Source organism: Peromyscus californicus, unplaced genomic scaffold (genome assembly GCF_007827085.1).
Source record: "Peromyscus californicus insignis strain IS unplaced genomic scaffold, ASM782708v3 Scaffold_3__1_contigs__length_106647218, whole genome shotgun sequence".
Taxonomy (NCBI): domain Eukaryota; kingdom Metazoa; phylum Chordata; class Mammalia; order Rodentia; family Cricetidae; genus Peromyscus; species Peromyscus californicus.
This window is the reverse complement of record NW_026294551.1, coordinates 46,036,205-46,057,742: the sequence shown is the minus strand read 5'-3', so window position 1 is coordinate 46,057,742 and position 21,538 is coordinate 46,036,205. Positions and strand designations below refer to the sequence as shown.

Sequence of the window (21,538 nt, the reverse complement as noted above, 5' to 3'; positions counted from 1 at the left end):
TTCTGTGTTGATGATTTCATGGAATCTCGATGAAGTAGGACCATGTATCATTCGATTTGTACGTGATCTAGATGACAACTTGACCTAGGTCATACAAGAATACGCTGGTAAGATAGAGAAAACAGCAGACATTGTCAGACTTTGACAGGTGAACAGATGTGGTTGTAACAGTGATGTTTCAGAGGAAGAGAAGAGGGATTACAGTGAGCGGGGTAGAGAGCAGAGCAGACATTTAACAAGCCGGGAGCATGGCTAGTTCGGCGTTATTAGCACAGGTATTGGATGCCTGTCAGTTGGTTTGTTGGCTCAATCTGAGATCTAAGAAACTTGCTAAGAGTAGAGTGTTAGGGTGGGCAAAGCCAGAGGAGATGAAATCCCACATGGGTGACACTCGTCGGGCAGGGATATGCAAGTGGGAGCTGACAGTTGAAATCATTGGAAGATGATACGAGGGTCAGTGCCTTTCTCATGCTACAGAGATGGGAACTGTTCTGACACTAGCAATGTCCTGGGTAAACACGAGGAAAACATTTTTCCCAAATAGAGCCTACCTTTTGTCCCTCTCTGTGTCTCAAAGAATGAATGAAGGTTTTGGTGAGTGTCACTGTCTCTTCAAGAAGATGAAAACTGAGCTTAGTTTATGAATGAGGACAGAAGAGGGAGAACAGCTGAACTGGCTGGGCTTTGGTATGAGATTGCTCTTTTTATTTTTGCTTTGCCATTCAATCTCATATTAAATTCAGTATTCATGTAACTGAATCAGTAAAAACACATTGGGAAGATATTATTACTTAGTTTCCTTAAATAGAAAACTGGGTATCATATTTTTGTTTTGCTTTTTAAAAACTTTGATCAGGTCTTAGAATCTTTCCTAAAATGAATGCAGTGGGATGCTTTTCAAAGAATGTGAGTGAAAGCAGGAGTTGGGGGACAGCTTTGGGCTTTGAGGGGTTGCTTCTCTCCATCACTGAGCCCTCCAACCGGCCCCATATGCCTTTTCTTTTCTGTGTAGAATAGAAAATAAAGGAGGAGATTTCGGGGGCGGGGGGATGGCTCAGTGGTTAAGAGAGATTATTGCTCTTTAGAGGATGAGATTTTGTGTCCCAGCACCCATGGTTGGGGGCTCAGAAACTAACTAGCTGCCTGTTACTCCAGCTCCAAAGGGTCTCACACCTGCTCACACCCACACATCTGTGCGCACGTGCGTGCGCGCACGCACACACACACACACACACACACACACAAATAATTTATAGATCTTTGAAACAAAAAAGGAGGTAGTGTTTCTTATTTTATTGTATTTTTACACCCAAGAGATTAAAATTCCACTAATATTGGAGTGTCCTCTTGGTGACATATGGCCCTGCTCCTTACAGTCCTCTAAGCAGCCTGAGATGACCTAAAGTGACGTGACACCAGCTAAGAGAATCTCATTTCACACTGTCCACTGTTGTTCACTTTCTGGCAGGATGATCAGGATGGTGTATTTCTGAAATGGAGAGTAGAGAATTCCTGGGGTGAAGACCATGGCCACAAAGGTAAGGTTCAACCACGGACTCAGCGAACCTGGGGTCTGCTGCACTCCGCCTCTCCGGGTAGAAAGCTGTCCCAGTGTAGGGATTTGTCAGTACTCATCCCTCTGGCTCAGCTGTTCTACAGGAAAATATCAGGCTCTTGTTTGCTCCAAGGTTCCCATGGCCTACATGTACTGAGACCAACATGTGTTGTTACTGGTTCCAAACCACACTGACCCTGCAGGACTGTGACAGAACATCTTGGTTGAATGGAAGGTAGCGAGTCCTTGGTGTGTGTCATTTCATACATTTTTGTCTCTGCACCAGCATATTAGAGAAAGAAGCCTTCCAAAGGGGAGAATGGAATTGGCAAAACGAAACTTTCTGTAGGGATCTCTTAGGATACTCTTAAGTTATGAAGCCTAGAGTTAGCATTTAAAACTTTTTTTTTAAGATTTATTTATTTATTATGTATACAGTATTCTGCCTGCATATATCCCTGCAGGCCAGAAGAGGGCGCCAGATCTCATGGTTACAGATGGTTGTGAGCCACCATGTGGTTGCTGGGAATTGAACTCAAGACCTTTGGAAGAGCAAGCAGTGCTCTTAACCTCTGAGCCATCTCTCCAGCCCCTTAAAACTTTCTTATACTGCAATTTCAAACCCTGGTAGAAATCAGAATAAGTCACAGTGGCAAGGCTAAACAAAATAAGTAGGTATGTACAAGTTGTAGGAAAATTTAAAATATGGATAACTAAAAGAAAATTAAGATCTCTAACTGACCACTGATTAATAGTTGGGAATGTTCTTGGAAACCACGAGATTGTTTTGTTGATATATAAAAGCTTTTTAAAGGCTGTTTTTATCCTTTGAATTTTAGAGCTTCAAGCTGAAAATGGGGGCTGGGAATATAGCTCAGTGGTAGAGTGCTTGCTTAACAGGCACGGGACCCTACCTAGTCAGTCCTCAGTATGGACAGAGCAAGGAAGGTGAAGGAGGGAGAAAGAGAGAGGAAAGCTGGGTGCAGTAGCACAGCCCTGTTACCTCAGCTGAGCTTGTGAGAGAGTTCAGTCAGCCTGGCAACTTCATGAGGCCCTTTTTCAAAACAGAATCCCCCAAGTGGGCTGGGGATATAGCTCAGTAGGAGAGTGCTCACCTATGCGCAAGGCCCTACCTAGGTCAGTCCGCAATATCGTAAAACAAAAGTAGTAGCTATAGTCACATGTGATAGGACCACATACATGTGTGGACTGGTGGTATTTTGTGGCCAGCTCTTTCTCGTCGTCTGTCTTCCTTACTTTTGGAGAAAACATTAACCATACAGCCTATTAGACTACTTACAAGAATGGAAGGTGTGAGTGTAGAAACCAGAGATACAAGATAGACTCTTAGAACCAAGCTTAAGCACACATCTCATCCAACAGGAACCAAACAGCTCAGAAGAAGGGAGGGTTGATCTCAATCTTCCTTATGTTAGAATAGTGACTTTCCAACTGTGTTCTTTGGAATGCTTATTTCCAAGGCTGGAAGCTGAAGGAGGTGAGGAGGTTGGAGATGACCCGATGGTGCTTCTCTTGCTCGTATTTGGAAACTGCCTGAGACTAGCCGAGGAACTTGCTTTGAGCTTGACAGGACTTCAGTGTCTAACTGAGCAGCATAGCCCAGTCTGTCTATGATTGCCAGCATCTGAGGACTGTTAACTGTCCTTCCAACTCTCTTCCTTCTCCTTGTGAAAATGATCACTGGTAGATTTTGGTTGACCATCCCTGGGGACTGTGTGAAGTCTGGCAGCTCTGTGTTTATATAAACAAATAAAGCCCTGCTAGTACACTTCTGTCAGTATTTGGTGATCACATGTCCCTCTTCTATGATTCTATAAGTTTTAAGTTCACTGTTATGAATTACAATGCAGTGCTTTAAAATGTATGATTTCTTATTAGGTAAATTCCATGTTAATACAAATACAGTTGGCTTTAAGTATTGAGTAGAGACTTTAAGCCTTAACAAAGCTAGCAAAAAGAGTGAAGGTGACTGTGAAATCCGTGGTAGTTAAGAAACGCATGCAGCACGTCTTTCTCTGTACTGCCAGCCAGCTCCCAAATAACGACATGGAGACATCTTATTAGTTATGAAAGCTTGTCATTAGCTTAGGCTTATCCCACTAGCTCTTACAACTTAAATTAACCCATTTATATAAATCTACATCCTATCAAGTGACGTTACCTCTCTTCCATCTTGCACCTCCTATTTCCCCCCCATGTCTCCCACATGCCTAGATTCCTCCTCCTCTTCATTTTTCTCCCCATAAATCCCACCTACACCTCCTGCCTAGCTATTGACCATTCAGCTTTTTATTAGGCCAGTCACAGCAATACATTTTCACACATTGTACAAATATCCCACAACAAATGAACACTTACATTATCGGCAGGGGAGATGCACAAAGATGGTTTCCCAGAGCAAGGCTCATCCTTTGTACTCCAGTGTTGATCCCCTGCAATTTCCCCGAATGCAGAAAACTCACGTGCATAATCTGTAGCAGTTGGGACTGTGTTCATGCGTCTCCTATTTTAATTTTTAAAAAAAGAAAGGGATGCTTATGTTTAAAAGGATTGGATTACTTGTAGCGAATCTAAAATACTGGGTTCAAGTCATTGCCTCTTGCTTCAGGTGAACGTCTCTGGCTCCTGGCCCATCTTTGTAAATGGGTTACATCCAAGGAAGGGACTGAAGTTACAGCTTGCTTTTTGGGCATTTTCATTCTGATGTCACTGGGTTTTAGGTATAAGAAAGGCTGGAGAGTGTTCTATGTTTAGTGTGGTCACTACTCTGAAGCCAGAGGATTCTGGCCCTTTGCTAGTTTCCCCTTCAGTTGGACCCTTGTGCCCTGTACAGTGCAGGTTGAACTTCCCACAGCCTCTGCTTTGTTGAGAGAACCAGGGTCTTCATGCTCACACTCTCTAGAATCTTCACTGTTTAGCGAAGGCCGAATATTGTTTTGGTGGTTGTTCTCAAATAGCTAAAATGACTGAGATTGTAGAGCCACAAAGATAAGAGATTGAACTGGGGATGGGCAAGGAATAGTTCATTCAAAGCCAAAATAAATAACTCTTATGTGTTTCTTGGTAATGTCCTTTCTGACTTACCAGGAAGGAAGGAAAACATGATCTGATTTTATTGGCACACTTGGCCTGGCCTTTGGAGAGCACCAGTGTGTTATCTGCTGACAACGTATGTTTATTCCAGCAAGGTCCTCCTATCTGTCATCCTGGTGGACATTGGCGGGCTCTGGGGAGCCAGGCCTTGTAATTTGTGTGAAGTGGGACCCTGGAGTCTTGTTTCTGTAGACATGGTTAACAGTTTGTTACTGTTCTCTATGGGATTTTTGTCTGTTAAGATCCATGATTCTGAAAAGTGGCTTTGGTACTATAAGCTAGACGTAAACAAGCAAAGATATGTAGGCAGATTGCCCTTGCTCTCTGCCCTGTCTTCAGTCTTCTCCACTGGTCATATTCCTGGCATTTCCCACCCAGAGACTGCAGAGTAAATCAGATAATCTGTTTCACAGACTGGGCAGAGGCTCCTTCTGACCAAAAGAGACAGAAGGAAGATTTGGGTCTTGCCTTGCTGTACCAGTTGGGCTACTTGGTGCTGGTGAGTGTGAGTGTTCAGTCTGTTGTGCTACAGAGAAATGGAATTCATGTCAAGCAGGCATCCCACAGAGGTGTTTTCCTCCCCTGCTTGAAATGCTGGCCTCATTTGATCCTCGTTATTCGATCGTATCAGAAGTGGATCTCATAGTGAGATAGGGAAAAAGAGTGTAGGATCTGCCACCTTATCTTTTATTTTAAAAAGGTGATCTGGTAAATAGTTTATAAGCTGTTTAGAAGTGTAAGTTCGAGGAAATAGTGCTGAGGGTAGTGGCCTATACTATAACCCTAGTACTTGGGAGGTGAAAACAGGAAGATTAGGAGTTCAAGGTCATCCTGTGCCATATGAGACCCAGTATCAGCCCTTCCCCCCAAAAAAGAATAGAGGAAATCGCCCCTGGTTCCTCTCATCCTTAGTCAGAAATTTACCCGAGAGAGCATAGTCTTTAAGCCAGAGTGACTGCAGGCCCTCAGTGATCTGTGACGGAGCCAAAATCAGAACCCAGCCTGACAGCAGAGCTGGGTTTCCTGACTGCCCAGCTGTGCTTTCTCTGAATTCTGTTTTGGAAACACCTGGCCCAGTCACAAGACAGTGCATGATTGAGTGCTTGGTCATTCAGACCATTCCCAGTTATCTCTCTCTGCCTTGAGCTTGTTGTCTCAAGATGGAGTTCTCAGCTACGGCTTTAGCACCTGCCTGCCTGCTGCCATGTTCCCTGCCTTGGTGGTCATGAATTCTAACCTGAAACCACAAGCCCCAGAGAAACTCTTCTGTAAGTGGCATTGGACATGGTCTCTTATCACAGCAGTCGAAAAGTAACTAAGACAATGTCGATCTTTGGTGACCAGAAACAGTGGTTTTGAGACAGGGCAGGGTATCGTATAACATAGTTCTTAGTGCTTATTCAGTCTGCTTTCTCGTGTGTGTGTGTGTGTGTGTGTGTGTGTGTGTGTGTGTGTGTGTGTGTGTGTGTCTTGAGGCAGCGTCCCACACTGTAGCCCAGGCTAACTTTGAACTCTCAGCGATCTTCCTGTCTTAGCCTTCTAAGTGCTAAGATTATATAAAAAAGTAAAAGAATAATGTAACCCTTGAGAGGAGATAGTATTTCCAATACTGCAAATTCTCTTCATTGGATGAAAATCTTTATCTTTTAAAAATTGCCTCTTAGGCCGGGCGGTGGTGGCTCACGCCTTTAATCCCAGCACTCGGGAGGCAGAGCCAGGCAGATCTCTGTGAGTTCGAGGCCAGCCTGGTTTACAGAGCGAGATCCAAGAAAGGCGCAAAGCTACACAGAGAAACCCTGTCTCGAAAAACCAAAAAAAAAAAAAAAAAAAAAAAACCAAAAAAAAAATTGCCTCTTAGCCAGGCAGTAGTGGCTCACACCTTTAATCCCAGCACTCAGGGAACAGAAACAGGTGGATATCTATGAGTTAGAGGCCAGCCTAGTCTGTAAAGCTAGTTCTAGGACAGCCAAAGCTACACAAAGAACATGTCCTGAAAAACAAAACAAAACAAATCTCTTAATTTCATTTTGAGCCAAGATAAAATTGCTTTGCATCTTTCAGGTACATGAGCTTTTAAAAATTTTAACCCACATTTTTTATCTTACAAATAAATCTGCCTGTTCCTGATTTCATTGTAGTAAAATATCTAGACTTCCTCCTAAAAAGGAACCCTGTGTTTCCAGTTAGAGAAACTTCAGCATGTTGGGCATTAATCAGAAAGAAACTTACTTGCTAATTTATATTAATCCTTTATTATATCCAACATCATGATCAGTAAGTGTCTTATTGGCCAGATAGCACATAATTTTGAAAGCAGTATATTCAAAGTTGAGCACAAAACTCACTGTATTCCTATGATTTTCTATTGTGGAAGCAGGTGTGCAGCTCACCCAGCAGCACAACTGTTTGCTCTTCCTGTAAGGGGTGCTGTGGTTTCTCTGCAGCTGTCCAAGGAAGTGAGGAGTAAAGCTTGGCTCAGACTGTATAGGACAGTTACTCAAACTCTGTTTCTGTCAGGGGTACCCAATGTAGACCCCTGGATGGCACCTTGCCTTACAAAATTCGGTTTGCTTATGTGTGTGTGTTCATTCCACAGCATGGTGTCATGGGAGGAGTGAGTGTGTGGTTGCACCTGTGTTGTGTGTGAAGCAGTTGAAGCTTATTGAGAGATTTGATGTGTACAGGTTGCACAGGATTGGGGCAGAGTTAGGATTCAGGTCTCATGGATTCCTTAGTGATAGACGACTTTCAGAGAACAACTGGTATTTGCTGATGTGTATAAGTTTCACTTTTGGAGAGCTAGAAACTCAAATAATATAAATGATATGTGACGTGAAGTTGAACTGGCTGTAATAAGAGTAATTTTATGAGCTAAAGGCAGAGGTCCTTGATCTCCTGGGGTTGGTCAAGTTTGTTACTTTATGGCAGAGTGTTTCATGTTTCTCCATGACTGGTTGCTTTAGCTGCTACCCATCCCATCTGGGGAGTTCAGTTCTCTGAGAAGGACTTTTCCTTGCTTGTTTTTATTAACTAAATGCCTGAATGACTTGCGCTGACAACTAGTACAAATGAGTAGAGTAGAGGAAGCACAGGTGTCTGGGTCAGGGGTGCGTCCTTATTGGCATGCAGGACTTGAGACAGCTACCCTTGTGGGCACAGGGACACACTCCAGGTCCAAGGCGTCAATCCTGTAAGTAGGCATCAGCTTCTGAGAGAATTCCTCTTGTACTTAACAAAATGTTATGTGTATTTTTGTGCAGTTTCCTGTAAAAGAATCTACTTTGCCCTAAGGCATGTATGAAAGTTTAGCACAGAATCTGGAGCTAGACTGTGTAGACGCCTCCAAGTGTCCCACCATCCATTGGCTGTGCATGGTGGTGTGGTGGTATTGAGCCTGAGTGTGACTTTCATCTGTAAAGCTGGTGTGTAACTGGTATGTGAAGTGCGAAGGAAGCACGCCTCCCTCTGCCTTGGCTGCTGCCGTTAATGCTCTAGACTGACGGGTACGGGAGCATCGCCTTGCTCACTTTCTTATTTGGAAAGGACTGTCTAACTTGGCCATGGTTCTGGCCTCAGAGCTTTGAGAATACAGATCTCAGCATGACTGCTCCTACGTCACAGTTCCAGTGTGAGCCCAGTTTCGTGAGAAAAGGCAGTGGAGAGGAGTAAACCCGGTGCTGAGGAGAAGCCATTAGCAGTGGATCAGCTCACATTTATCAACGGGATGCAGAGACCTGTGCACAGACCGTGATGGAGTGTAGTCCCCGACCCTCAGAGGAGTTTATACTTAATCTCCTGGGACATGCGAACAGGATTTGAAGAGGGCTGTGATGTGATAGAAGTGGCATTCATGGTGTGCTCCTCAGACTGTAAGATACAGGACAACTAGACCGAGAAAAGAGAAGAAGGTGATTTCTCCAAGAGGCAGGTGACTGGAGAGAGGAAGGACTGGGCATGGCACCTCAGTGGGGAGATGTGGGAAGGCAGAGCTGAGGTTCCTGAGAAGGTGAGGGTGGAAAGGCTATCTCAGCAGCCAGGCTGGTGTTTGGGGATTGAGGGGCCATAGTCATGCAATGGCAGGGCAGTCAGAGCAGAGGGAAGATACTCTGGGCTTTGATTCACAGGCGGTTTCGGAAACTTTGGGAGACGGGGATGCTAACTCTGTCCTGTGTGCCAAACCAGCATGTCAGCATTGTGTCTTCTGGTCTAGTACAGTGGGGGCTGGGTATTGAAGCTGGCATGGTTGAGACTGTAAGTCTCTGTCTCTCTCTCTTTCTCTGTCTTTCTCTCTGTCTCTCTCTCTGTGTGTGTGTGTGTGTGTGTGTGTGTGTGTAACAAACATAGGAATAAGTGCAGGGTGACAGAATGGTGAGTAGGGAGAGTGAACTGTAGGGAGAGTGAACTGTGGGCCCTCCTTAGGAGTTCTCCAGGAGGAGGCAGCTTGATGAAGGGTAGGGCTTCTTGCCAGGGCTATGGAGAGGCTAGCTAGGGAGTTGGTAGCTCAGATAATAGTTCTTGGCATTTGGAGCATGCTTTGGATAAGTCAGAGGAGTGTGGCCAAGCAGTAATGTGGCCTGCCATCCAGGAGACTTACCCTAGAACAAGGAGTGATGGTTTGAGGGACAGAGAAAATGTACCTGTGAAATCAGACTCTTGGGCAGGAAAGACCCTGGCCTGACCCAGTTACATGTAGTCTCGGGCTTGCTCAAGGTCCGGGGAGAGGAGCCTCGAGCCCTGAGGTAAGCAGCTGTCTCTGGGCCACTTAGGGAAAGACTCTTTCTCAGGGTGGGTGCACTATTGCTTATTGAATGGAAGCCGGGTATGGTGGCTTCAATCCCAGCACTCAGGAGCCAGAGACAGATGGATCTCTGTGAGTTCGAGGCCAGCCTGGTCTATAGAGTGAGTTCCAGAACAGCCAAGGACAGGTAAGGCTGTCTCAAAAAAAGGAGGGAAAAGTATAAATGGGGCCAGTGAAATTGGGTAAAGGACCTTGCTGCCAGACCTTACACCGTGAGATTGGTTCCTGAGATCCACGCGGTGGAAGAAGAAAACAGTCTCCCACTAGTTGTCTCCTCTGACTCCCACCTCATGGCGTGTTTGCGTTTTCAAATAAATGTAGTTTAAACACTTTAAAGATGGCCAAGCAGCCCTTCTCTGTGTCTGCTGTTTTACCATGCCTCACTTTTCCTGGGCCTGGAGCAGCACCACCTTGTCTTTTCTAGCCTTTGTGTCTGAGAGAGGCCACCCGTAATATCCGGCTCTACGGATATCTCTTCTGTTATCAGCAAAGGTTCATGACCGTGAATGTGTCCTCAGCCCAGCCAGACATCTGTGTCTAGTCTGGAGAGAGAAGCAGCTTCTTGGGTCACTGTCCAAGGGACAGTCATAGTACAAGTGGTTGTTTGGTTACCTCCCTCTGCCTTTTTCTTTATGAAACATTAATTCATTATGAGGGGGAGACAGAGCTCAAATAATGTATTGCCTCTCTCTTTGTTAAGAGGTTTTTGATTTTTTTTTTAATGTGTGTCTCTCTGTGTTTATGTGTGCATATACAGGTAACTTTGGAGGCCAGAAAAGGGTGGGTATTGGGTCCCCTGGAGCTCGGTACAGACGGTTATGAGCTACCCAGCATGGGTTCTGAGAACTGAACTCAGGCCCTCTGGAGAAGCAGCAAGGACTCTTAACTGTTGAGCCATCTCTCCAGCCTCTACTGCTTTTCTTTTAATTTCTTTTAAACACACACACGTGTTTGTGTGTGTGCTCACATGCCACAGCCAGCATGTGGAAGGCAGAGGGCAACTTGAAGGATTCCGTTCCCTCCTCCTGCCATGTGAGTTCCAGGCACCACACGCAGGTCACTGAGCTTGGCAGCAAGTGCCTTTACCCACTAAGCCATCTTGAGAGCCGTCAGATACAAGCAAACTTAAAGATGGCTCAGACAGACCCAAGAAAGGGGGCAGTTAACTATCCAAGCTCTAGGAAAGACACGTGAAGGTCGAGAATGCAGAGACAGGGTCCGGAAGTATTGTTAGTGTTACTAGTAGTACTACTGAGCATGAGCGAACAGCCCAGACTTCAGTGGTCGGGGGTGAGTCATACAGACCTGACACTTAGAAGGGACAGGAACCGGAAAAGCAGTGTGCGGTGCTTTGTAACTGTAGCTGTTACACCTCGTCCCTTAGGATGCACTCTGCAGGTAGAGACTTCTGAAGCTGCAGTGGAAAATTAACAGGTTCCTCTAGTGGTGTAGATAGCTTTGGAATTACCTCTGCCTTCTCTTCTTCCTCTTCTTACCCTGTTTCTAAAATATTTTCTTATAGTAAACTTGAATCATTTGAGTAACTTTTTAAGTAGCCAGAAAAATCGTAGAACATTTCAAATATCTGGGAGAGAACATAGATTACCTCATGGTGTGACATGCTGTTCGGTTACCGTTATGTGTTGGACTGTGTGTGCACAGTGATGCCCTGTGTGTGGAGCCCTCCATTTGTAGCATAGAAATGACGGAGGATATCCGTGTAGGTGTGCTTTACTCTTACTTTTCCAAGTTGCCATGTGTTCTTTGCAGTATCATTACAGTGGCTGGCTAACGTTCTGTAAGGTGTCTCTCACTCTGTCTTAGACAGTTTGGAACATGAGACAGGCAGCTTTCGGTTTCCTTTCTGGGAGCTTTGCTGCACCCCTGAGTTAGGGCATCAGGTGACAAGTTGGCATTCTTAGGTCAGTGCAGTTGGACACACTCACCAGAGCCAAAGCAGGTAACATCTCACTGTTCATTATACACAGAGTCTCATTGAGGCCAGCCTCAAGTGTGTGGGCTTCCTGTCTGGTCCTCTCTGTGCTGGGGTTACAGGTGTGCACCACCACACCTAGCTTAATGACTTGGGTTTTTTACTATACTTGTTTGTTTTTTAAGATTTATTTATTTCGGGCTAGAGAGATGGCTCAGAGGTTAAGAGCACTGTCTGCTCTTCCAGAGGTCCTGAGTTCAATTCCCAGCACCCACATGGTGGCTCACAACCAACTCTAATGAGATCCGGGTGCCTTCTTCTGGCGTGCAGGTAGAACACCGTATACATAATAAATAAATCTTTTAAAAAAAAAAGATTTATTTATTTCATGTATATGGTGCTCTATGTGCATGTCAGAAGAAGACACCAGATTTCATTACAGATGGTTGTGAGCCACCATGTGGTTGCTGGAAATTGAACTCAGGACCTCTGGAAGAACAGCCAGTGCTCTTAACCGCTGAGCCATCTCTCCAGCCCCCAACCCTTTTAATAGTAAAATAATAACTAACTACAAATTGTCAGTGAGGTAAAGTATATCTTAGAACAAAGATGACAAAAATCTAGGAAATATTTCTAATTTATAAATGACAATATTGGGGCTGGAGCTGGCTCAGCAGTTAGGAGCACATGCTTCTTTCCTGAGGACCTGGGCTCAGTCCTCAGCACCCACTTCAGACAGACCACCCACAGCCACCAGTAACCCCAGCTCCAGGAGCTCCAACTTCCTCTTCTGGCTCCATGGGTCTACACTGTGTGTATGTATACCTCATATATACATATAATTAGAAATAAAATAAATAATTAAAAAAATATGTATTAGCTTAAAAATGGTAATGTTTTGTTGTTTTAATATAGTCTGGAAGGTTTAAATCTCAGACCCCTGGCAGAGGGTCAGAAACTCAGGTAAACGCTCCTGTTCATAAAGCAACCATCTGCGACTCTTCCATGAGTGAGTCTTAGCACCTGGCTCTGCGGCTTTATTCCAGACCCTGCCTGCCCTTTACAGTGGGTTCTACCCTTTCCCAAACAAAACTCTGAGGCATTGCCAACTGCTTTAGAAATGGCTTGTTTATTTTATTTTATTTTATTTGCTCAAAGAATGTAAATAAGCTTAATGCTTAAGTGAAGTTGTATCTCTTGAAAGTTGACTTCATTATACATTGCATTGTCTGTCTCCCTAAATGTTAACTTTGGGATCCCAATTTGCTATTCTCTCTTGGGCTGGGAGCTGAGTTCAGTTCAGAGCCCCGCACCCACAATCTGTTGCGAGAGTGCACTATAGCACCCTAGGGCTCCAGACTCTCACCACTCCTGGTTTCAGCCTCACTGGTCCTCATCTTCTTGATAAAACTCCAAGACATGCAGTGTCAACAGTTGGAGCGGCCACGTCCGTTATCTTCCCAGGGTGCAATTACTTGGCAGCTTTCACACTGTGAGGGTGTGTGGGCCTCCAAAGAACTCATATCCTGCAGAGAGAGGCTAATCAAGGCAGGTCCTCTTGGCAGGGACATGGAAAGGGTGGGCTACAATTGATAGGGGATTTAATTTGTGAGGACTTAATCTGATCTGCTTTTGGAACAAGATAGTGCAGATGTACTTTCTGTCCATTCTCTCTGGGCAGTCTCTGAAGACTCATTTGATTGTGTGCCGATAGTATTGTTAGGACACAGAACTTTATTACAGGAGTCTGCCTCCACCCTTTACCTGCTTCACTGCCCAGAGCTGGTCTAGGACATGTTCAGCCTGCACTGTGGTGAGGGGATGATGGCTAATGTCTCCGATGGTGTTGGGAAGCTTTTGAGATGATCTCCATTTGTGGCCTAGGCTTGCCTCAAACTTACAGTAATCCTCCTGCTTCAGCCTGTTATATGCTAGGATTCCAGGCATTAGCCAGTGCATCTCTTTGACAAGGCAAATGCTGAGTTTCTCAGGAGTACATACTTCAGATGTAGCAGGAGTGGGTTTGGGTACACTAATACAGGTAACGGTAAGGGCCTGAGTACCCGACAGAGCAGAACCAGAGGCCTGAGTGTGGAATCAGGGCAGATCAGAAGCAGCACAGGTCATGCTCTGTGCTCTCTCCTTACCCGCATCAAGAGGGTACTCACCAGGTGAGCAGCCCTTGACAAGGCTTGGTTTAGCACCCCTGAGAACACCCACACGTGTGCACATGCCTCTGTGATGCTGGGGATGGAACCCAGAGTCCACTGCACATTAGGCAAGTGCTCACCACTGAGCTCGTTAGAGCGCTGTCTCATGAGGGAGTAGTCTTGCTGGTGTGCACATGTGGTCGAGCTACGTCTTCCTCAATCATCTCCACCCTTATTTTTTGAGACAGTATTTCTCACTGAACTGGGAACTAGCTGTGGCTGGCCAACAAGGCCCTGGGATCCACCTCTCTCCATACCTACCAGGGTCAGGGTTTCAGGAGCTTACAGTCATGCTTAGCTTTCCATGTGGGTGCTAGTGATCTGAACTCAAATATTTATGTGCAGAAAGCGCTTTACCCACTGATCCTTCTCCCCAGCCCATGGAACTGTTTAAGACTTGATTTTTAGTATAATACATAGTAATTGGTTACAGATATAACCCACATAAGCTAACTTATTTTTTAGATTTGTTTATTTAATTTTGTGTGTATAAGTTTCTCCTGCCAGCATGGGTGTGTACTGCATGTGCCTGGTGCCCTTGGGGATCAGAAGAATGCATTGGATCCCCTGGAACTGGAGTGGGTGGAGTTAGAGCTAGGTCCTCTGCAAGAGCAACAAGTACTCTAAACCACTGAGCTATCTCTCCAGCCATCTTTAATTATTTTAAGAGTATAAACAGGTCTTGAGGTCAGAGAAGTTTGGAAACTGCTTAACTAGAGAACCTTTTGGAGTTTGGGGTGTGTGTGCACGTATGTCTGTGTGTGCTTGCCTGCATGCATGCACACATTTGTCTTTATGTCTCCGTCATGTATTATTTGCTTTGCTTTGTTTTTGAGTCAGGGTCTCATGTAGCCCAGGCTGGCCTTGAACTCCCTATATAGCAGAAGATGGCTTTGAAATCTTGATCTTCTTGCCTTCACTTCCCAAATGCTGCTATTATAAGAGTGTGCTACCACACCTGACTTTAGAAGACCCTCTTGGGAGAAACATCTATGTCTTCTCCCTTACTCTTGGTCCCGCGTAGGAATTAACACCACAGACCCAGGTTTACATAAAGAGAGAGAAAGGTAGCTAAGGGTCCACAGCAGGTGCCAGCTTCATCTCCTGGGTAGTGGATGTTCTTTCCTGCAGATCCTTTGATGTGCATGCAGTGCTCCTGTTGAGGGACATGCTTTGCATATGCTTGTGCTCTGCATTCCCTCCCTAGCTCACAATCATGCTTTGTTTTTAACACACACTTCATTAGCCTCTCATTTTCATTTTGTTCTTCATACTGCTAGTGGCTCAGGCAGAGTTTTTGCCCACACGAGCTTGCTGGAGGTATGGTCCTGAAGAGGAACTTGTGTGGACCTTGTGGAGGCTGAGATTCAGGTTAATCTCTCTGATGGGAAGAGGCAGGTTGCTAGTGTGGGTACCTCTCTATGCAGTTCCCCGTGGAGGGGCCGTGCTGGGTTATGTGGGCCACTTGCTGTCTCAAGTGTTCTGGCACTACACATTCCCTTTCAGAAAAGCAAGGGCTGTGTGATCACTCAGTGTCACCTGCACATGAGTGGCTGGCTGCGGGGCATGGTGACATGGCCCATCTGCATGCCTGTGGCAGCTTAGCTGGTTGCTATAGAAGTGTGTGAGAAGGAAGAGTCGCCGATGATACAGGGGGTGTGGGGGAGGGGAGGGGAGAATGGAGCCGCTGTGCTTGCTCTACTGCCTAGAGATTAGTCCTCCCAGGGCTGAATATGAACAAGATGCTTTCCACTAACCTGCTGGTGTACAAGTCAGCACTCACCATCAGTGAGGCAGCTGATGTGGGGCAGCATGGGACCTGCAGAGCCATAGGTCTCTCTGAACTGAACTTCCCTAGTACCGGCACATCGGTTGCTCTGAGTCATAATTGGTAAAAATACAGCCATGTCTATCTTGTCTGCTTCACAGGATTGCTAGTAAGACTGAGATTCAAATGAGGTTGTAGGTTAAAGCTGGAAGACATTGTGTAAAAGACCTTTTTGCAGAAGGTTCCTGGTTCTCTGCCCACCCTCTGAACTCATGAGTGCCTCTTCTCTCCTCCGCAGGTTACCTGTGCATGACTGATGAGTGGTTCTCTGAGTATGTCTATGAGGTGGTGGTGGACAGGAAGCATGTCCCGGAAGAGGTGCTGGCTGTGTTAGAGCAGGAGCCCATCGTCTTGCCGGCATGGGACCCCATGGGGGCCTTGGCTGAGTGAGTGGTACTTACTGCCTCCAGCTCTTTCCTCCTCCCATGGGATCGGATGTAGCTGCCAAGGACAGATCCAGGGACTGAAACCAAAGTTACATGGGTGGCTGTTCCCACAGGACACAGGCAGACTCTTGGGTTCCCAGTCTCCTCCAGGAACCTCTTTGGGAAAGATGCTTTATGCTGAAACAAATATTCATAAAGAAAAAAAAAAAGGGAAAGATCGGGTCACACTGTCTGCTCTCCTCATCTCTTAGGATCTCTTAGCATTTGAATCGGAGGTAATTGTCCTAACTGTCTTGGTCTTTGTGTTTGTAGTAAGAGAAGAAGAGGAGCAGCTGAGGTGTACGGAGAACAAACAGACCCGTGCTCCTGTCCCTAGAGTAGATTGGGGGAGGGTAGCTAGGATTTGAACTCTCAGCGCTGCATGCTGCCTCACAGGTCCCTGTCCTTCCTCCATGGCAGTCACTAATTCAACTTTTGCAGGGTTGCTTCATTGGTTCTACTAGCCTGAGAAGGGAAGGTTGATCAGGTCTGACATAATTCCTTCCTGTGGGGCCCAGCTCCGCTGTGGGTCGGCTTGAACAGAGGCTTAGAGCAAACCTTGTCGGGGCCTCAGCTGTCCTCACTGGGCGCCCTACTTGCAGGTTTAACTTGTGCCTCTGCCTTGGGAGTTGGGTGGGGAGAGAAAGTGATGCTCATTCTTTCTGATAACTCGATGGTGCTGAGAAGCTTTTGAATAAAATACTTTGCTAAATGAGATTAAGCAGTGTGTTTGCTCTGTAAACTCTAAAAAGTGTGTATTTAGCTACATTTAAAACATCGGGAGCAGCCAATGGTTGAGATTCTTCAAAGTGAAGAACCAGGAGCAGAGCCCAGGCTTCCCTGCTTCAGCTGCTCTGCACAGTATGCCCCAGCGGCGGCAGCCTGCCCACCCTCATCATTCTCATGGCTTCTGCAAAGGGCCTGCAGGCACCAGATCTGAGAGCCCGTGTCCCTGCCACCAAACCTGCTTCCATCCCACACAGGTCCGGTGTCTCTCCAAGGTGGGGTCTCCAATGTGTCTGGCCTGGGGGGCTAACGAGCATGGGTGGACAGACTACATCTATTTCAGTGAACACTGAGCAGGGTCTCCATGTAGCATTACATCAGTGTCTGTGCCCCAGATTTTTCTGGCTCCCCAAAATTGTTCCCAGCCCTAGCAGGGGATGTTGTTTGTCATGGCACTTCCCAAGGTCAAATTAGATAAAGACTCAAGCCTTAGCCAGTGTGTCCACAGTGTTTGAGTCCTGCTATTCTAGGGTAATAATCCATCTCTACACATGTGAAACCACAGATCTGAAAATACGGGTCACCTCCAAACTGACAGCGAACTTGTCATTTCTAACTGTGTACCAGAAACAGTGGAGTGCATCTTGGAGTGCCGTGAGAGGTGACTCTGGCACTGAAGGGCTGAGTCAGGAGGATTGCCAAGAGTTCAGGGTCAGCCTAGGATACATAATGAGTTCCAGACCAGCCTGGACTGAGCTCAAGAGCCTATTTCAAACAAAACAAACAAATAAAAAGAAGGATGATAAAGACGATCGCTAGACTTCTGTACACAATAAATCTGCCTTTCGAGAGTGAGATGAAATAAAGGGCGTTTTTAGAAAAAGAAAAATTGAGTTTTCCTTCAGAGAAGGAGGTGATCCAGCACGGGAGGATTAAAATGCATCAATGAACACAAAGCAAAGACTGCTAAATACAGATCTAAATACAGATCATGACTGGCCAAGTCTCACAGAGTTCACAAGAAAACTAAGAACACGAAAACCCAGAGGCAGGTGGATATCTATGGGTTTGAGACCAGGCCAGCTACATAGGAAGACCTTGTCTGAAAATAAACGACCCCTCCTCTCAAAACACCCAAAATCATAAAAGTAGCTGGAGAGGCAGGTCACTGGAATTGATACATTGAAAGTCTTTTTTTTTTTTTTGGTTTTTCAAGACAGGGTTTCTCTGTGTAGCTTTGCGCCTTTCCTGGAACTCGCTTTGGAGACCAGGCTGACCTCGAACTCACAGAGATCCGCCTGCCTCTGCCTCCCGAGTGCTGGGATTAAAGGCGTGTGCACCACCGCCCGGCTATTTTTTTTTTTTTTTTTTTGACATCGCAAGTCTTATCATCTGGGTAGGAGATAAAAGTGTTAATTTTAGATAGTAGTGTGTTAACACATGCTAAGACTTTCTGGATCCCTAGGAAGTAAGCATAAGATAGTTCCCAGACAAGGATGAATAGCGTAAGAAAACACAGTCCGCAGAAGGTAGAGGGCTGTTGAGAAGGCTCAGCTGAGAAGAGTGTGTGCTGGGGAAGCCTGACACCCGAGTTCAGTCCCCAGGACCTGGGGGGGAGGGAGAGGACCAACCGAAAGTTAGCGTCTAGCCTGCCAATGTCATGAGCATGTCTGTGTTTAACTACACACATCATACAGTTCTATACACAACACACAATAATAAACATTGGCTAAACATTTAAAAAGAAGACAGGGTGGGGGAAAATAGCAAGAAAAATAGAATATCAAGATAGGGTACATGACCAGGTATGATGTGGCTCATGACTTAACACTTAGCACCCGGGATGTGAAGACTGGAGGATCTCTGTGAGTTCAACGACAGCCATGGTCTGTAAATCGAGTTCCGGACCAGCCAGGGCTGTCCAGTGAGACCCTGTTTCCAAAACAAAAGAGAAGCATATCTGACTGTCAGTAAGTTACAGTTTATATAAATGGATTAAATGTTCCTTTAATATTTAATTGCATTTTTTGAAGGAAACTGAGCTATGTGCTGAGTATAAGACACGTGGGTGACTTTCAGTATAAAAATGGCAGGCATTGTGGTGCACATCTGTAATCAAAGATGTAGGAGGTGGAGGACCCAGAGTTCAAGGCCATCCTCAGCCACATAGCCAGTTCCAATCCAGCCTGGGATACAGGAGGCCCTTTCCCAGAAACTCTCATCAGGTAGTGTACTAACCAAGATAAGCCTAGTGAAGCCACAAGCCACAAATGAGGACCATTCAGAGTAGCCCATGCGTCCAGCCGCAGTGTGACTGCCTCTCTGGAGTTGGGGAACCTAGTGGCCCTAGAAAGGTGCTGAAGCAAATCGTCCATAGAGATGGGCTCACTGCACGGCTTTACTCAAATTCCCAGAAAAATACGAAGACCTTAAATTACTGTGCTCCTAATAACGCCTCAAAATAGCTGAAAAAACTGAAAACTATATGAAAAAATAATCCACATTGTAACGGGAGCTTAACAAACTTTGTGATTATCAAGAAATCAAACAGTTGGTGAGTATATAAAAGATAGAACATCTAGTCTGTTTGCTGTGAGGGTGGTCTGGGGATTCATCTCACAGCTGCGTGCCCGGTTTGAGCATGTGTGGGACTTTTTTTTTTTTTTTCTTTCTGGCATCAAGCATTGAACCTGGGGTCCTGCCCTAACAAATGCTGTTAGGGAGCTATGTTCACAGACCACGTGTGAAACTTTATTAAAATCCCACCATTGTAGTCTAGTCAATCTCACATGTCGAAGGGTTGTTATGCGGCCCACACTCCAACCACAGGACACTTAGGTGAAGAACCAAAATTAGAAGACTAGTTGAAGTGTGTCCCTGTGTTTAAAAATTAACTCAAGACCCAAGAAGAGATTGCACAGGAAATTTAACCTGAATTATAATTAGATTAGTTATACCACTACATGTCAAAAGGGATCAGGAAGGAATAAGCCAAAAGGAAGAAATACCAGCAGAAGCTAATGGATTTACAAAGCCAAGTTCTTTTTAAAAAATGAAAGTAAATTAACAAATCTTTTGTAAGACTCGAAATCTTTTTTTTTTTTTTTTTTTTTTTTTTTTGGTTTTTCGAGACAGGGTTTCTCTGTGTAGCTTTGCGCCTTTCCTGGAACTCACTTCGTAGTCCAGGCTGGCCTCGAACTCACAGAGATCCGCCTGGCTCTGCCTCCCGAGTGCTGGGATTAAAGGCATGCGCCACCACCGCCCGGCGAAATCTTTTAAAAAAATAAATAAAAGGACACCTGGCTGGCTGTAGCGGTTGATACCTATAGCTGCAAATCTTGGGGAGGAAGTAGAGGCAACAGGATCAGGAGTTTGAGGTCATCTGTGGCTATACCAGTCTGCTACAGGAGACAGGCGGGTCCTGAGGGCCACTGGCCAGCCAGTCCAGCAGAAACAGCTCAGTGAGACTGTCTCCCAAACTCTAGTGGAGAGTGAGTGGTAGAGGCCGATGCCTGGCATCAACCTCTGGTCTCATGCACGTGCATCAAGTGTGCGACACATAATAAACTATCTTAGGGCATAAAGAATTTTTTTTAAGTCTGGTGTAAGTGATAACAAAAGAACAAAAACCATGTAAATTTCAGCCATATGTCAAATAAACAATAACCTCCAAAAACAAACAATAAAAGCCATTTTTTTTTTCCCCAAACAAAAACAGGATCCAGATGAGTCCATATGGCAGTACACACCTATAATCCCAGCACTCAGAGGCTTGTAGCAAGAGGATTGCTGAGAGTTCAAGGCTGGCCTGGGCTAGAGTGAGACACTGTAATCCCAGCACTCAGGAGGCAGAGGCCAGCAGATCTCTTAAGTTCGAGGCTAGCTTGGTTTACATAGTTCCAGGCCATCTAGGGCTGCATAGTGAGACTGTCTCAAAACAAACAAAAAACCCAAACAAGATCCAGTAAGTAGTAGCAAAGAATGGCAACTGTGTCCTCTGGGTGCCCAGAACGGAAGGTGAAGGCTTGCCCTTCAAAGTTGGTGACTCTGGAAGGCCCCCAGTGCTGAATCCTCTTGAGAGTCATGCTGACTGTGTCAGAATCCAAGACCGATAATGGGACATGCCTTCCCATGTGGTTGTGGGTAGGCACTCTTTAAGTGCCTCCTCTGGGAAGGGAGTGCCTCGATGCTCCACAGCTGCAGTTCGTCATTTGTTGATCTTGTTCTTAAAGCGATTCCAGATGAGCCCTCTCATACTTAGGACAACATGTTCATAACTTCCCTGCTTTTCATGGAGATGCCGCTTACTGTCTGGGATTTGTGGGGCACATGTATTACCAGCCTGAGGGAGGGTGCAGCCATCCCCCTTAGCTCCCCTAACTCTTGCTTAGCCCTGGAGGGACCCTTATGCAGAAGACAGCAGGAAATGAGCAGGGTGGACTCTGGACCTTTCTTTTCAGCTGTCACATGACAGTTGCTTTTTGAGACCAGCTGCTGAAGGGTAGGACAGCCAAGGCAGAAGGACTGTAGTGACATCCTTGGGCTGAGGTGTGTGACGTCCATAGCATGTGTGAGGCTCTCTCTGGGTTCCATTTGCAGTGTCCTTGAGGGGGCCTTATGGCTCACCTGACCTAAACATTCCTAAAATCTGCAGAAGTCCTTAACTTCTACTTGGACATTTTCTTTTTTTTTCTTTTTTTTTTTTTGGTTTTTTTCGAGACAGGGTTTCTCTGTGTAGCTTTGCGCCTTTCCTGGAATTCGCTTTGGAGACCAGGCTGGCCTTGAACTCACAGAGATCCGCTTGCCTCTGCCTCCCGAGTGCTGGGATTAAAGGCATGCGCCACCACCGCCCGGCCTACTTGGACATTTTCAATGACAGAGACACAAAGTCACACCCAGATCACCTCTCCAAACCCGATGTTCTTACTCACCTGGCTCCAGTTTATCTC

At 45.7% G+C, this 21,538-nt stretch overlaps 1 protein-coding gene across 1 annotated transcript in view; it reads left to right on the top strand.

The window, feature by feature from the left end:
* Window positions 1-16,578, top strand: part of Blmh (bleomycin hydrolase) — a 43,191-nt gene extending 26,613 nt beyond the window's left edge. The window contains exons 11-12 of the mRNA XM_052756885.1: window positions 1,469-1,538; window positions 15,677-16,578. Coding sequence (XP_052612845.1) covers window positions 1,469-1,538; window positions 15,677-15,828 — 222 coding nt within the window. The 3' untranslated portion in view covers window positions 15,829-16,578. The remainder of the gene's footprint in view (window positions 1-1,468; window positions 1,539-15,676) is intronic.
* Window positions 16,579-21,538: the final 4,960 nt, after the last annotated feature.